The sequence below is a fragment of the Zalophus californianus genome, chromosome 2 (assembly GCF_009762305.2).
Source record: "Zalophus californianus isolate mZalCal1 chromosome 2, mZalCal1.pri.v2, whole genome shotgun sequence".
Taxonomy (NCBI): domain Eukaryota; kingdom Metazoa; phylum Chordata; class Mammalia; order Carnivora; family Otariidae; genus Zalophus; species Zalophus californianus.
The window spans coordinates 177,581,008-177,595,851 of NC_045596.1; the positions used below are offsets into that span (position 1 = coordinate 177,581,008).

Consider the following 14,844-nt stretch of genomic DNA (forward strand, 5'->3'; position numbering starts at 1 on the left):
CAATACTTTGTGCCATAGGCCAAAAGAAAAGTGTCCCCATAGCATCTTAATAATAAGATAGGACAGGCGATATCAGACTGAGTTTACCAGAGAGGCAAGAGAGCATAATGATAAAGCACAGCACCTGGGAGCTAGAGCGCTCGCTTTAAGTCATTTTTATTACTCTACCCATAGGATCTTAGGCAAATTAACATTTTTTTACCTTCCTCATCTGCTAGCTGAGTTTTGAAAATTCAATGAGCTTACGTTTGTAGAAGTGCCTAATGTGAGCATTCAATAAACGATTAAAATGAAGGGCCCAAATAAGTCTATGAACAGTGGGAGCATGAGATCAATGGTTTTAGAATGTCCTTCCAAACGAAACTGCCTTTAGTTTGGTACCTAAACTAATTGCAGATGGTGAATTAGATACTGGAAACATCAGAGAGCCACATTAACCCTGTCTAAGAAGGTTATCACAACAAATCTCCCCAGGTAAGCTATCACCAATAAGTATAGTGATGGTACTTTCTCAGTGATGTCCTAGACTTTGAACACATCACCCAACTGTGTCTCTTTTATCATTAAGGTTATGTCACACACATATAGAACAGTTTTTAAAGGATTTTGTATTTACATTTATGTCACATTTCAATCTGCTGATTGTATCACTTTTGGCTACTAAATTTAATTAAAAAGGGCAGGGATTAGCAGCTTTCATAATTTAGATGGGTTGAAAGTTCAATCAACTGCTGTTAAGTGCTCACCATGTCCACATCCTTCTAGGACCATGCTGGGTGTAGAGCCTGTAGAAATGAAGATCTACATTCCGGACACCCAAGTTTGCCTGGAACTCTCAGTGAGTAAGAGCAAGATAAGCAAAAGGTAACCTGGAGCTAATCTGTTTAAGTAGCAGTGAGGATCTCGGATAGGAAGAACTGTTTTATGTGCCTGGAAAAATACCAGCCTATATGCCTGTACAGTGCCTAGGGCAGAGTACACCAGAGTGTGCTAAAAAAGCATTTTTTCATACCTTAACATCTTCCAGATATTCAATGTCTGCAGTGCAATATCCATCTTTCATTCCTCTTTTTAAAACCCTAAACCGCTTTCCTCCAACTGTATCAACCACAGACCTTCCATCAGGTAAGAAATGTACATTCCTAATTTGTAACATACAACCATAATCTGCAAAACTAAAAGAGAAATTCTGATTAATATCAAAGTTCAAGCAACAAGCATGCAAGGTCTCAATATTCAAATATAAACAAAAATATTTACGTACAAAAAAAGCATACCTATTTTGTGTATCAGTAACACACATCCCAAACTGTTTGGTTCCCGTCTGTATACTTCTTCGTATCATCAATCTGTATCTTGGCTCAAATACATGAAGAGGGCAAGGCACAGTGGGGTAGGCCATAGTGCAAACAAATATTGGAACATTCTTGGTCAAGCTGAAGAACAAAGAAGTTTCATTATCACACATCAGAACATTAAAATGAGTGAAGCTTGCAACGTTATAAATTAACATAAAAAATTAGCTCTAAATGAGGTGATTTTTATTTTTGCCAAGAACAAGAATCAGCATCTCCTTCATTAAGCTCACACAGATGCAATATTAATACTAAAAATCTGTGATCCTCTTATAAAAGTAAATCTGAATTTAAGATACCAGATTATATAGAACTAAATTATCTTTACAAATAAACAGTATAATTAGTATTTTGTATTAAAAATCTTTAAAATATATGTAACATAACAGTTAATCTTTTGTGCATAAAATACTCTTAGAGAAGGAAAAATGAGCTCCCACAATAGACAAAAAGCAAATCTTTAAGATTCTTAGTGCATTTGAAAATATTTTAATGCACTATCAAAAAACAGATAACTCAGTAACTAATTTTCACTGCCAGATTGGCAGGAAATAAGAAGGATAAAGGCAACGCCCAGTTCTGGCAAGCTTGTGGGAAAAACTGGCAGTGTGGAGAGTGGTTTGAAACCGTACAACCATGCTGAAGAAGAATCTGGCTGCATGCGTCAAAGACTAAAAAGTTCATATCCTTTGAACTTCTAGAAATAATTCTATAAGCACTTTAAGACTGTTTACTGTAACATTGTATACAGTAACCAAAACTTAGAAGAGGGGACTAGTAAAATAGACATAAACACAAAATGAAACACTGTGTTTTCATTAAAAGATCTATACGTGTTGGGCACCTGAGTGGCTCAGTTGGTTAAGCGACTGCCTTCGGCTCAGGTCATGATCCTGGAGTCCCGGGATCAAGTCCCACATCGGGCTTCCTGCTCGGCAGGGAGTCTGCTTCTCCCTCTGACCCTCTTCCCTCTCGTGCTTTCTATCTCTCATTCTCTCTCTCTCTCAAATAAATAAATAAAATCTTTAAAAAAAAAAGATCTATACGTGTTGACTTGGAACAAAATAAGGAGATTATAGACTAACATGAATAAAATGATCCCGTTTTTGTTTAAAATGTATTTATAGATTGTGACCTCCCTCCTCCCCTCCCCTTACAGGCTCATTTGCAGTATTTTCTAGGTTTTTTTCAAAAAGACATAATTATGTAAAAGTAATATTTCATAATACAAGTGCTAGTTCCTCTTTTAAAAATGTGTGTTCTACCATCACTGAGCACCCTATTTGGTTTTCTTTCAGCTCTTATGTTGACAAACAGTATACCTATTAATTAGGAAAACTTTTAAGTACCAGGGGATGAGCTACCTTTTTAAAAAAACAGCCTTTAAAAAAAAGCAGCAAGACTCCCTCCAACTTCCCTGCATCACACTCAGTCCCCCTCCCGTGACTACTTCATCTCTCATTGGAAGATTCCACTCTTCTGCAGAGTCTGGTTGTGTCACTATATTTAAAATTTCAAAAATGTATCTGAGGCTTTCTTATATCCAGCTTTTTGCAGTGTTGATCAAAAAGGTTCATAATCCTCATATCAGAATATTTTCTATCCTAAAATCATACAATAAAACCCATGGAAGACAAATCAGTATCCATTTCGGTAAAGAGAAGATTGGAAATCGTTCGTCTGTGGAAGGCCACTGGCCCAGTGAAGACAGTCAGTGGACATGTACTAAGTTTGCAAGCACAGTTTTTTCTTAGAAAGTAAGAAAAAATGTATTTTGAGATGTAATGGAAACAAAGGGTATTAAGTAAAAACAGCATGTGAAAATTGCAATTCTGTTCTTTTAGAGTGAAAGAAAAAGAGTTAAGAAATTAAACACCTAGGAAAGAAATTGAGAGAGACTCGTGTGACTGGAGCAAGAGGGAAAGACACGAAGGGAAAAGAACGTAAGAGGACAAGGAAGAAAGAATACAGAACACAAGCAGGTCCAATCTACCCAGCCCCGACCAGCCTTTGTGTGCTCGCTCTTTAGAGGGGTCTACAGCAGCGGTACCACTCTATCCCCAAGTTCCCTCCTGACACTAACTTAATCTGCTACCACTCAACAATCTTCACTAATTGAGAATTTGGCCCCTAAATCACTCCAATTTCAGACTCAGGCCTCAAGGTCCCACCCCCTTCCCGGCCTCTAATTGGCTACCGTGCCTGCCAATCAGGCCATTTCTCCTCAACCCCCTTCTTGCCCTGCCTTAGGGGGAACGAAGGTACTTGAGGGCTCCGTTCCCAGTCCACTGCCTTGAAGTCACTGTAGGAAATACCCCCTCTGCCTAAAAACCTGCTTGGGGCAGAGTTGAGTCGACAACCTCCAGTGGAAGATCTGGAAGTTACCAAAGAAACTTCTAAAGACTTCTGTCTGTTGAGGAGAGGGGGTTAGCTGACCAGGATTTGTTTAAAATACGCCTTTGGCTAGACTGGGTTGAACTCCAGACAGGATCCAGCTTGCTGGGAGGAGGTCTCTCCTTACTGGGTCAAAGGGCGGGGATTACATTAACTTTATGAGAAGAAACTTACTGTGAGAGCTCAGCAGTTTCTTCATCATATATTTTTTTTCTCTCAGACAGCTCATCAGGCAGATACTTCACTATCAATTCTTCCAACAGCTGTGTGACACAGTACCTCCTATCTGCTAGATACTAAAAGACAATATTATTTTACATTCCAGTGCTTTTCCTACGGTATAAAACAGGCAAAACAGTTGAACTGAATAGAGTAAAGCCTTAATTACATATTTACACAGTCGATTCTGAATGAATGGGTGAGGGGGAAGGAAGATGACAATGGATGGCGCTAAACAGGTCCACCTGCCCAGGCTGTGTCCAAGACCATTCAGGCTACACGGCTGCAGCAGAAACTGCGCCCTGTGCACAAGACCCTGGTCTGGCTGTGGCCACAGATTCCTTCTTAACAGTCAGGCCTGCCCTGCCCGCTCCTCACAAGCAAAACTATTCCCTTTTTGGTTCCTGATTTCAGTGGCAGAGTTTTCAGATCATTTTTCTTTCAGATTTTCCTTCCACTGTCACTTGCTATCACTCAGCCCCCCACTCTATATAAAATGGTATATTTGTACTACTCCCTCAACACTCGGGAAAAACTGCTAAAAGCCACCCTTCTCCCTCCGAGAAGCCTGCCTATCCTGCAAGGTCTGGCTCCAACTTTACCTTTTCCACAAAGTCTGCCTTAACTATTTTTCTGTCTCCCACAAAGCCCATTTTTACCGCCTTTACCACATAAAAGGCAGTTATCACACCCTGCACTGTATTATATTACATGGACAAGGAGACATTCTATTTCTGCAGATAAAAACTGCCTAAGGCTGGGGACTAAGTCAGAGTGTGTGTACAGAATTTTGGAACAATGACCAATATAAATTTCTTAAAACTAGCGAGGAACAACTCTTGGGAGACAATCACAAGATAAAGAGAAGCCATACTTTTAATCTGCAGATGCAGCAAAAATAAGGGTTTGCCATTATCCGATGAAGAACAGAGGAGGAGGAAGAGGGAATGTGAGGGGTTGGGAAACGGGTAATAGGAGTGGTTGTCAAACTTTAGCATCAATCAGGGCTTGTTAAAATGCAGATTGCTGAGCCCTAGCCCAGAGCTTCTGATTTAGTGGCTCTGGAGTAGGGTCTGAGAATTTGTATTTCTAACAAGTTCCCAGGGGAAGGGGAACACATTTTGAAAACCATGAGGCTACATATTCTATATAATAATATATAGTGTAATACTCATGTATTAAATTTGGGGAAATACAACCTCTCTTACATTACCGAGAGGAATCTAAATTTGTACAATATTTCTGGGGGACCTAGGCAACGTGGCAATTGGTTTTGAGTCTTATGAATATACGACTTTTGATTAGTAATTCAACCTTCCAGAAATTTTATCCTAAGGAAACAAAGATGCAAAGCATAGTATATATATAAAAAAAAAAACCCACCACTTACATACTCAACATTAGGGAAATGTTAAACCAATGGACTATTCTGCTATAAAAATCCTATCTTTAAAATACATTCAAATGAAAAAATGAGCAAAACAAAATAACAAGTAGGAAAAGTGTAAAACTATACAGCACATCAATATGTTCTTTAAAACATATATTAGATTTTACCTATTATACAGGGTATCTTTAGGACACAGGAAAAAGTTATTTTCAAACAGGATGTTAATTGTATTTTTAAATAATATGCTTATTTTGTTTTCCTTCAAACTCTAGACATTTTTTTAAGGTGAGCTATCTCTACATTTAAAGCCATGTATCTAATTACTAACTTGAGAAAAAACATAATAAATATACTACAGAGTATCTAAAAACCTGGAAACACAGGAAAAACAGCATGATTAGAGTACTTCACCTGAAAGTATATCAGCTGAAATGTAACTAACAAACTCTTTGTGAAAATTCTGTACATGGTTTTATGTCTTACATACTGTCTTGTTATGTAAGACCCATATCAAATGTAATAATACACATATGCTATTATGGTATCTGTACAGAGCTGTATTTTCTACATAGGAAATAACTATGTACATTCAATTGCAAAATGTCTTATCAATTTTTCATTATTTGGAAGGCACTTTTTTCTTTAAGCAATCCTGTCACCCACAGAGACCGGATCACTCTCCCTGATCAATGCTATCCTTGCAGTTGGAGCTTACCTCACCTTACAGGGGCTCCAGTCACCCAAGCAGGACTGGGAGAATACTGTCTTCCCACTGGTTACAGAAGATATGCACCTGAGATCTAGCTATTTCCCTAACACAGGTTACTAGCATTGACCACTGACTATACAAGGGGTGTAGGAAGCTGTGCCTCCCTCTCTTCTGTCCAGTATACCACTTTCTAGAGCTGGGCTGCCCAAAGAGTAGCCACCAGTGAGTAGCCACCAGTCACATGTGAACACTTACATGAGAATTAATTAAAATACAGTTCCTCAGTTGCACTAGCCACATTTCAAGTGCTTCATTACCACATGTGGCTAGTGGCTACCATGTTGGACAGCACAGATATAGAGCATTTCCATCAATGCAAAAAATTCTATTGGACAGAGTTGGTCCATACCTTAAGGGGGTAGGCCTAAGGCTGAAATCTAGGCTATTATTAAGGGTGGAAGACAGGGCAGTTGGGTTTCCCCAATACTGTCATCATTAAAATGGAACCAATTCTAGACCAGGTACTTGGCCATCCCCCACCTTGTTAAAAATAAATAAAGGGGGCGCCTGGGTGGCTCAGCTGGTTAAGCGGCTGCCTTCGGCTCAGGTCATGATCCCGGGGTCCTGGGATCGAGCCCCGCATTGGGCTCCCTGCTCCGTGGGGAGCCTGCTTCTCCCTCTCCCTCTGCCTGCCTCTCTGCCTACTTGTTCTCTCTCTCTCTGTCAAATAAATAAATAAAATCTTTAAAAAAAAAATAAATAAATAAATAAATAAGTACATGGGGCTTGGCCTCCAGGACCACCCTACTTTCCCCTGTGCTCTCTAAACTCACATTTCTCCAGCACTAGCATTTGTGTAATGAAGCGTTATCCTTCTTGGTCACGTAGCATACATAATGTAACTTATTCTGAACATGATAATCACTATTTCTGTGGCCAAATAGAAATCAATGTTGCCAAGCTTAAGAACAATAAACAGATAAATATAAAATGTTTACCTCTTTTAAGCTTTCTTTGCAAAGAGGACAGTACGGTGTATGATCTAAACAACGCTCAAGGCAATTCTTACAGAATGAGTGTCCACAAGGGGTTGTTACTGGCTCAAAAAACAACCTGAAATCAACCAAAATACCTGTTAGTTTACACATTAAACTATCCACTGGAAAAAGCGAATAATGGAACCATTATTTGGAAGGAGGGTCTAGTGGGCAGGAGAGGAAGGAAGGGGCAGTGACAAATGTAATTATGCCCTCCTGAACCTTTTAAAAGTTCTCATCAACAGGGGTGCCCTGCCAAGGGCCTAAAACTATAGTGACTAATGGAACAGCCACTCACCACATGGGGCTACTGAGCACTGGAAATGTGGCTGGTCCAAACTGAGAAGTACAATAAATGTAAAATACGAGATTTCGGAGACTATGTGCAAAAGAAATAATGCAAAATATTCACAATTATTAGTTGTATAGATTCTTATTTTATCATCACTTTAAAATGGCTTCTTAATATGCTTATAAAAGCCTTATTATGGAAAATTCATTAAAAAGAATAACCCAATAAACCTTACAGTTGGATCTTAAATATTAGACTTAACACCATATGTAATAAACAATATAGAAAAAAACTGATTTTACTTACACTCTAATTCTTTCCTGAAACATGATACTTCTGAATTTCCTAGAAGTATTGTTAGATACATAGGTACTTGAGAAGTCATCTGGCCTCCTGCCCTCGCCTCACAGATGAAGAAGCCAAGGCGCAGAGGTAGGGGACCTGCTCGGAACTCAGCTAATTCCTACCAGCCTGATGTGGCCCGTACCAGGTCTCCTGACTCTCCATGCACTGTTCCCTTGACTCCACCACAACTTAGGTGGAAAATGTTCTTTCAAAACTATTGGTCTTCTAGAATTATAGGCATTCTGCATAATGGAAATCTTTATCCAATTCTACTTAAAAAGGATTTTATAGTTAAGATATAAAAACAAGACAGAATCATATACACACAACCATGTTGTTAGAATTTTGACCCAAATCTGAAACCATGGATGTATCTACATTTCAGTAATATGTGTACCTTCCACAGTACTTTCCAATTTCCTAGACACTTTTTTATATTTAAGTCACGTGATTCTTACACCACCTGCAACGTAGGCTATGCAAATACTGACCCCACTTTCTAAGCAGGAAAAATCGAGAGCGTTCAGAGATTAAGATATTTGCCCAAGATGTGCAAGGTATTTCTATGTTTTGATTTAGTCCAGTATTCTGTCACTTTACAATGCCTATTAGATTACCTTTATCTACTCTCTATTTTATTAATATAAAATATTCCTCATTTATGAAACTTTACATACTTACCTCATGCAGAGAGAACACTCAAAATCTGAGACATCAATTAATTCTTCTGGGATGTGACCAGAAGTTAATGAAAATGTACAGACTTCATTGCGAGTTTCTATTAAAACAAAGAGACAGGACTATCTTTAGGAAAAAGTTTAAAGACCATTCTAAACAAGTAAATGTGTTCTCTGTGACTGTAGTGACATTTTTACCTCCTTGTTTTTTAAGCTTATTTCTTCCATCTTCATCTACAATCACATCCTGGTCTAAAAGAGACAATTTTCTTTTCAGCAGAGCACCTTTTTCTTGAACAGAGAGCAAAGGTTCTGAGGACACTCTTTTTAAACAGTCCTCTCTGGCAGGCATTTCTGTTGAATGTATAGCCTGTGCTGACCAAGCACGGTTTAGGCTTCCTCTGATAAGCTCTGACGTGACCTCTGGTACCTCTTCGTTCTACAAAAATATAATAAACAAGGGTGTCTGTATTTCTTCACTATTCTTTATTGCTCTCACCAAGAATCAACTGAAATGAAATTCCAGTGTCTCATAAGGTTCATTTTACTGTTCAGTTAAGAACACCAACTTTTAATTCTAAAACCCTGATAAATAAATGACTTTTGCCAGTAATTATGTAGCCCTAGAAGTCAACCTGATATGTTACAATGAGGTTTACGCAGTTATGCTAATATACTTGTTCCAACCGGGGCAACTAAAATAAATACCATGTTCTATATTTTCCACAAGACAAAGTTTTCTGATATGCCGGGTGAACTAAAATTGTGATTAATGGGGCACCTGGGTGGCTCAGTTGGTTGAGCGACTGCCTTTGGCTCAGGTCATGATCCTGGATTCCCGGGATCGAGTCCCACATCGGGCTCCCTGCTTGGCAGGGAGTCTGCTTCTCCCTCTGACCCTCTTCCCTCTCGTGCTCTCTATCTCTCATTCTCTCTCTCTCACATAAATAAATAAAATCTTTAAAAAAAATTGTGATTAATGAACAAATATTTTACATAAAAGTGTAAAATAAAAGGCTACAGATAAAATCTAATTAAGACAATGCTTAATAGGTGTAAGACTGTTGAATCACAGACCTGTACCCCTGAAACAAATAATACATTTTATGTTAAAAAAAAAAAAAGAAGACAGCAGGAGGGGAAGGATGAAGGGGGGGATCGGAGGGGGAGACGAACCATGAGAGACTATGGACTCTGAAAAACAAACAGGACTCTAGGCGGGCGGGGGGGGGGATGGGTTAGCCTGGTGATGGGTGTTAAAGAGGGCACGTACTGCATGGAGCACTGGGTGTTATATGCAAACAATGAATCATGGAACACTACATCAAAAACTAATGATATAATGTATGGTGATTAACATAATATAATAAAAAAAAATCACTAGCAAAAACAAAAAAAAAGTGCCTAAATAGATTCTAGTACTCCAAACGAAGAAAGTGAAAATCATAATGTGTAAAGAACCAGATGGACTAAACCCATGAAAATCTTTTCTCACCCCTTACCTGCTCTGGACTAAGCTCACTGGCAGAGTGAGACTCTTCCGTTACTGAAGGAAAACCAAAATGTTTGTTTTTACTACATGGCAAAGAGCTCCAGGAAGAGTCCTTCAGGCCTTCTTTTAAGTTCTCAGGTGATAATAAATCACATAAAATCTGTAAAAGAAATATTATAAAAGTAATGGAAAATATAAAATATTTGGCTACTGATACTTTAAAGTTATCTAATATTTACAAAATTTTAGAAAATTCATAGCATTGTTTTTAATGAGCAGAGGAAGAAGACATTAAGTAATAAGCAGAACTGCCAAATCATCCCAAAAGTCTTGTAATACCAAGGTGTGCCTTAAATGGGGGTCAGATCACCTCAAAGAAATAATTCAAAGGGCAGGCATCAGAGCAGCTAGACGACTAAGCTAAGAAGGTACCCAAAATAAAAACTGACTTTTTAATGAAGGATTGTAAAAAGAAGAGCTCTTAAGAGAAGTAGAAAATATTTACCTCTGAACTTTAGTGAGTCCTATCCTGTCAAAATGGTTCACAGTTCTCCCACCTCAAAGTAGATTGTGAGGCTGGACTTAAAAAGTGTTTAAGTGAACTAAAGAACTTGTCTAACTACAACACTCTTAAAATTCCACGTGTTTATACTGAATTTAGCTTCTCACTGAACAAGGAACCTGCATGGGCAGCTACCACTGCCCAGCTCTGGGATGGGAGCACCGTATGGCAGCTGTCCCATATAGCGGGGATTAACCTGAAAGGCAGCTACTGTATTACAATTTCTGGGTGCTTCTATCGGGAATACATCTACACATCTAAACGCTAAAAAAAAAAACAAAAACCCAATAACAACAACAACAAAAAAACGGTAGTTAAGTTAGGGGAAGAACCTGGCTAGAAGGAAATGAGAAGGACTCAAATGGTTTTGATCATCAAATAAGCTGTATTAAATGAACAGCAGAGCATTTCTTAAAGTCTAAATTCAGAAGTTTGGTTTTTCAGTTGTACTATCTCTCAAACTCACAAAAACGAGATTACTCGTGAATCATTACAATGTAAATAAAAAGATATATTCAATGTAAATAAAAGTGCATATCTGGTAGGAGCTCAAGCAACACCCCCTTTAATGAACATTTTAAAATTTGTGTTTTTACATTTCTCCTGGTTTCAAAAAAAAAGTATTGAACACTCAAGTACTCTAGAACCCAGCAGATCCAGTAGGTATTTACCAAAGAGATAGAAAAATATGTCCACAAAATGACTGGTACAAGAATGTTAGTTCACAGCAGCAACTGGTAACGACCCAAATGAAAATCACTACTAACTAATACCATAAATTGTGGTATGTTTCTACAACGGAATGCTTAGTGAACAATAAAATAAAAACTTGCTGGATGTATCTCAAAACTATTATGTTCTGCAAAAAAAAAGCCAGACACAAGAGTACACGTTGTGGGATTTCACTTGCATGAAGTTCTAGAATAGGCAAAACTACTCTATGGTAATAAAAATCTAAACAGTAGTTGCCTGGGAGGAGAGATATAGGGGATTTGCTGAAAAGGGAATGACTGAACTTTCCAGCATGATGGAAATATTCTACATCTGGACTGGGGTGCTGTTACACAGATGTATAATTTCCAAAAGACTGGACTGTAAAATCCACGCATTATATGTAAAATATACCACAATTTACAAACAGCATATTGGGAGAAAAATATTTCAAAGCATCAGCTGTTTTGCATTCACCTAACCTTATTAAAGGTCAATTTTTAAATATTTACAGAAATGTAAGGATATTTAGTAGCAGGGAAAATGCAAAATTATAAGCCCTTAAAAAGTCTGCCGTGTCCCCAGGGAGATACCACTAAGAAATGTAAAACAGAATACACACAATAGTGAACAATTTTTTGTTAAATCAATGGGCTAGAATGTATATGCAAACAAACCTCATGGAGGATATACTGATGTTAGCTGTATTCATGAGGCATTGGGGATCTGAGAAAATTTTCAAAGTTCTCATACTTCAAAGTGCACAAGAATCTCCCTGCGTGCTTGTAAAACTATGCAGAGATTCTAATTCCAACAGTCTGTGGTGAAGTCTAGGAATCTTTACACTTACCAAGCACCCAAGGTGATTCTGACAAAAAGCCACAATGTAAAAAACACTATAAAGGTGATAAATAACAGTCATGTTTTGTGGATATTGAGGAGAGCACCATGATGGCACTGCAATTATACCAGGGTACTTTCCAAAAAATTTTTTCAAAGACTCTAGTCTTTCCGGATGCTCTGTGAATATGTTTGACGAAAGCTGAATGCTACTCTCATGTTAGCATAGCAAAACCTCTGAGAACTTCTGAAGAAACCTGTTTAACTTGGTTTAACCCAACGTTCCCCAAAGTCATTTAGCCAGAGAACTCCTCCCTTTTTTCTTTACATCTACTAACACACTACAAAACAAACTCTGGAAAGTGGTATATGGATTACTGAGAAAATTAAGGCAGAACAACTTGGGGCAATACTATGAGCAACCATGAAAATAAGCAAAACTTAGGCTGGAACTTAAAAGCAAAACACAGGCCAATAAAAATTCCTGAGTTGGGGTCCCAAAGTGAGAAGAGAAAGGGCCAGAAAACTTCCCTAACCTGGGGAAGAAAACAGAATTTCCAGGTCCAGAAAGCACAGAGTTCCAAAGAAGATGAATCCAAAGAGATCCACACCAAGACACATTATAACGGAAAAAGAAAAATTTCAAGACAGAATCCTAAAAGCAGCAAACGAAAAAATTTACTATATGAAATGGAAATCCCACAGGCCATCAGATTTATCACCAGAAACTTTGCAGGCCAGAAGAAAGTGGCATGACCTAGTCAAAGGGCTGAAAGGAAAAAACTTCCATCCAAGAATTCTCTACCCAGCAAGACTGTCATTCAGAACTGAAAAAAAGATTAAAAGTGTTCCAGACAAGCAAAGTCTAATGGAATACATCACACTACACTGGCCCTACAAGACATGTTAAAAGGACTTCTCTGAACTGAAAAGAAATGGAACTAATTAATAAGAAGAAAATATATCAAAGTAAACATGTCAGTGGAAAACATAAAGTAGATCAATCACTTATAAAGCAGGTATGAAAATTAAAAGACAAAAATCGTAAAATTAACTAAAACTACAATAATTGGTTAAGAGATACATAAAATAAAGAGATGTCCAAGGTGACATTTAAAATATAAAAGGTGAGGGGGGAGAAAAAAATGTAGTTTTGGAATGTGTTCAAATTTAAGTTGCTATCAACTCAAACAGACCATTACATACAAAGGAAGTTATATGTGAACCTTACGGTGACCACAAAGCAAAAACTGACAGTAAATATGCAAAATGAGAAAATAAGCATAACACTAAAGAAAGCCATAAAACCACAAGCTAATAGAGAAAGAGAAGAAAGGAAGAGAGAGGAATGATGAAAACAGCCAAAAAATAATTAACAAAATGGCAATATACGCATACCTATCAAGATTTACTCTAAATGCAAGTAGACCACACTCTCCAATCAAAAGATGCAGGCTGGCTGAACAGATAAGAAAATAAGATCCATCTATATGCTGCCTACTAGAGACTCACTTCACAAGTAAGGACACACACACTCTGAAAGTTAATGGATGGAAAAAGATGTTCCAAGCAAATGGAAATGAAAAGAAAGTTGGTGTTGCTATATGCATAACAGACAAGACAGACTTTAAAACGAGGACTTCAATAATAGAGAAGGGCATTACATAATGACAAACAAGATCCAACAAGAAAACATAATATTTATAAACATATATACACCCAACATAGGAGCACCAAGATATATAAAGCAAATATAAAGGGAAAAACTGACAGTAGTACAATAATAATGAAGGACTTCACCACTCCATTTACATCAATGGACAGATCATCCTGACAGAAAATTAACAAGGAACCATTGGCCTTAAACGACACAGCAGACCAGATAAACTTAACAGATATATACAGAACACTGCATCCAAATTGCATCCAAACATTTCAAGTGCACATGGAACATTTTCCAGAATAGATCACGTTAGGCCACAAAACAAGCCTCAAGTTAAAGAATACTGAAATCATATCAAGCATCTTCTCCAACCACAATGGTATGAAACTAACGATTACGTACAAGGAGAAGAAAAAAAAAAAAACAAAAACCCCAAATGTGGAGATTAAACAACATGCTACTAAACAACAAATGGGCCATCAAATAAATCAAATAAGAAATTAAAAAAAAATAGCTAGAGACAAATGAAAACAGAAGTACAATGTACTAAAATCTTTGGGATGCAGCAAAAGATGTTCTAAGGGGTCTACCTCAAGAAATAAGAAAAATCTCAAATAATCTAACTTTATACCTAAAGAAGCTAGAAAAAAGAAAAACAAAGCCCAATGTCCTAGAAGAAAGGAAATAATAAAGATCACAGCAGAAATAAATGAAATACAGACAAAAAGAGGGAAGATCAAAGAACTAAGAGCTGGGTCACTGAACACATTAATAAAACTGACAAATGTCAAGACTAAAAAGAAAAACAAGGGCTCTTGCATTAGGGAGAAACAGAAAATTTGGACAGACCAATTCCTAGCAATGAATTGAATCAGTAATTAAAAACCTCCCAACAAACGAAAGTCCAGGAGCAGATGGCTTCAGAGAGGAATTCTAACCAAACATTTAACTAAGAATTAATATCTATTCTCAACTATTCCAAAAAACCAAAAGGAAGGACAGATTCCAAATTCATTCTATGAAGTCAGCATTATCCTGACACCAAAACCAGATGAAGACAATACAAAAAAAGAAAACTATAGGCCAGTTTGCATCTGATGAACACAGATGCAAAAATCCTCAACAAAATACTAGCAAACAGGATCCAACAGCACGTTA

General features: G+C 37.6%; 1 protein-coding gene across 1 annotated transcript in view; it reads right to left on the reverse strand.

Annotated features, from left to right (window-relative positions):
• The window catches only part of LONRF1 (LON peptidase N-terminal domain and ring finger 1), a 40,676-nt gene that overhangs the window by 6,455 nt on the left and 19,377 nt on the right, over positions 1-14,844 (reverse strand). Inside the window, exons 4-10 of the mRNA XM_027599064.2 lie at positions 9,921-10,070; positions 8,617-8,857; positions 8,423-8,519; positions 7,066-7,180; positions 3,924-4,045; positions 1,278-1,436; positions 1,013-1,175 (exon numbers count right to left, since the gene is read on the reverse strand). Of these exons, the coding sequence (XP_027454865.1) occupies positions 1,013-1,175; positions 1,278-1,436; positions 3,924-4,045; positions 7,066-7,180; positions 8,423-8,519; positions 8,617-8,857; positions 9,921-10,070 (1,047 nt within the window). The remainder of the gene's footprint in view (positions 1-1,012; positions 1,176-1,277; positions 1,437-3,923; positions 4,046-7,065; positions 7,181-8,422; positions 8,520-8,616; positions 8,858-9,920; positions 10,071-14,844) is intronic.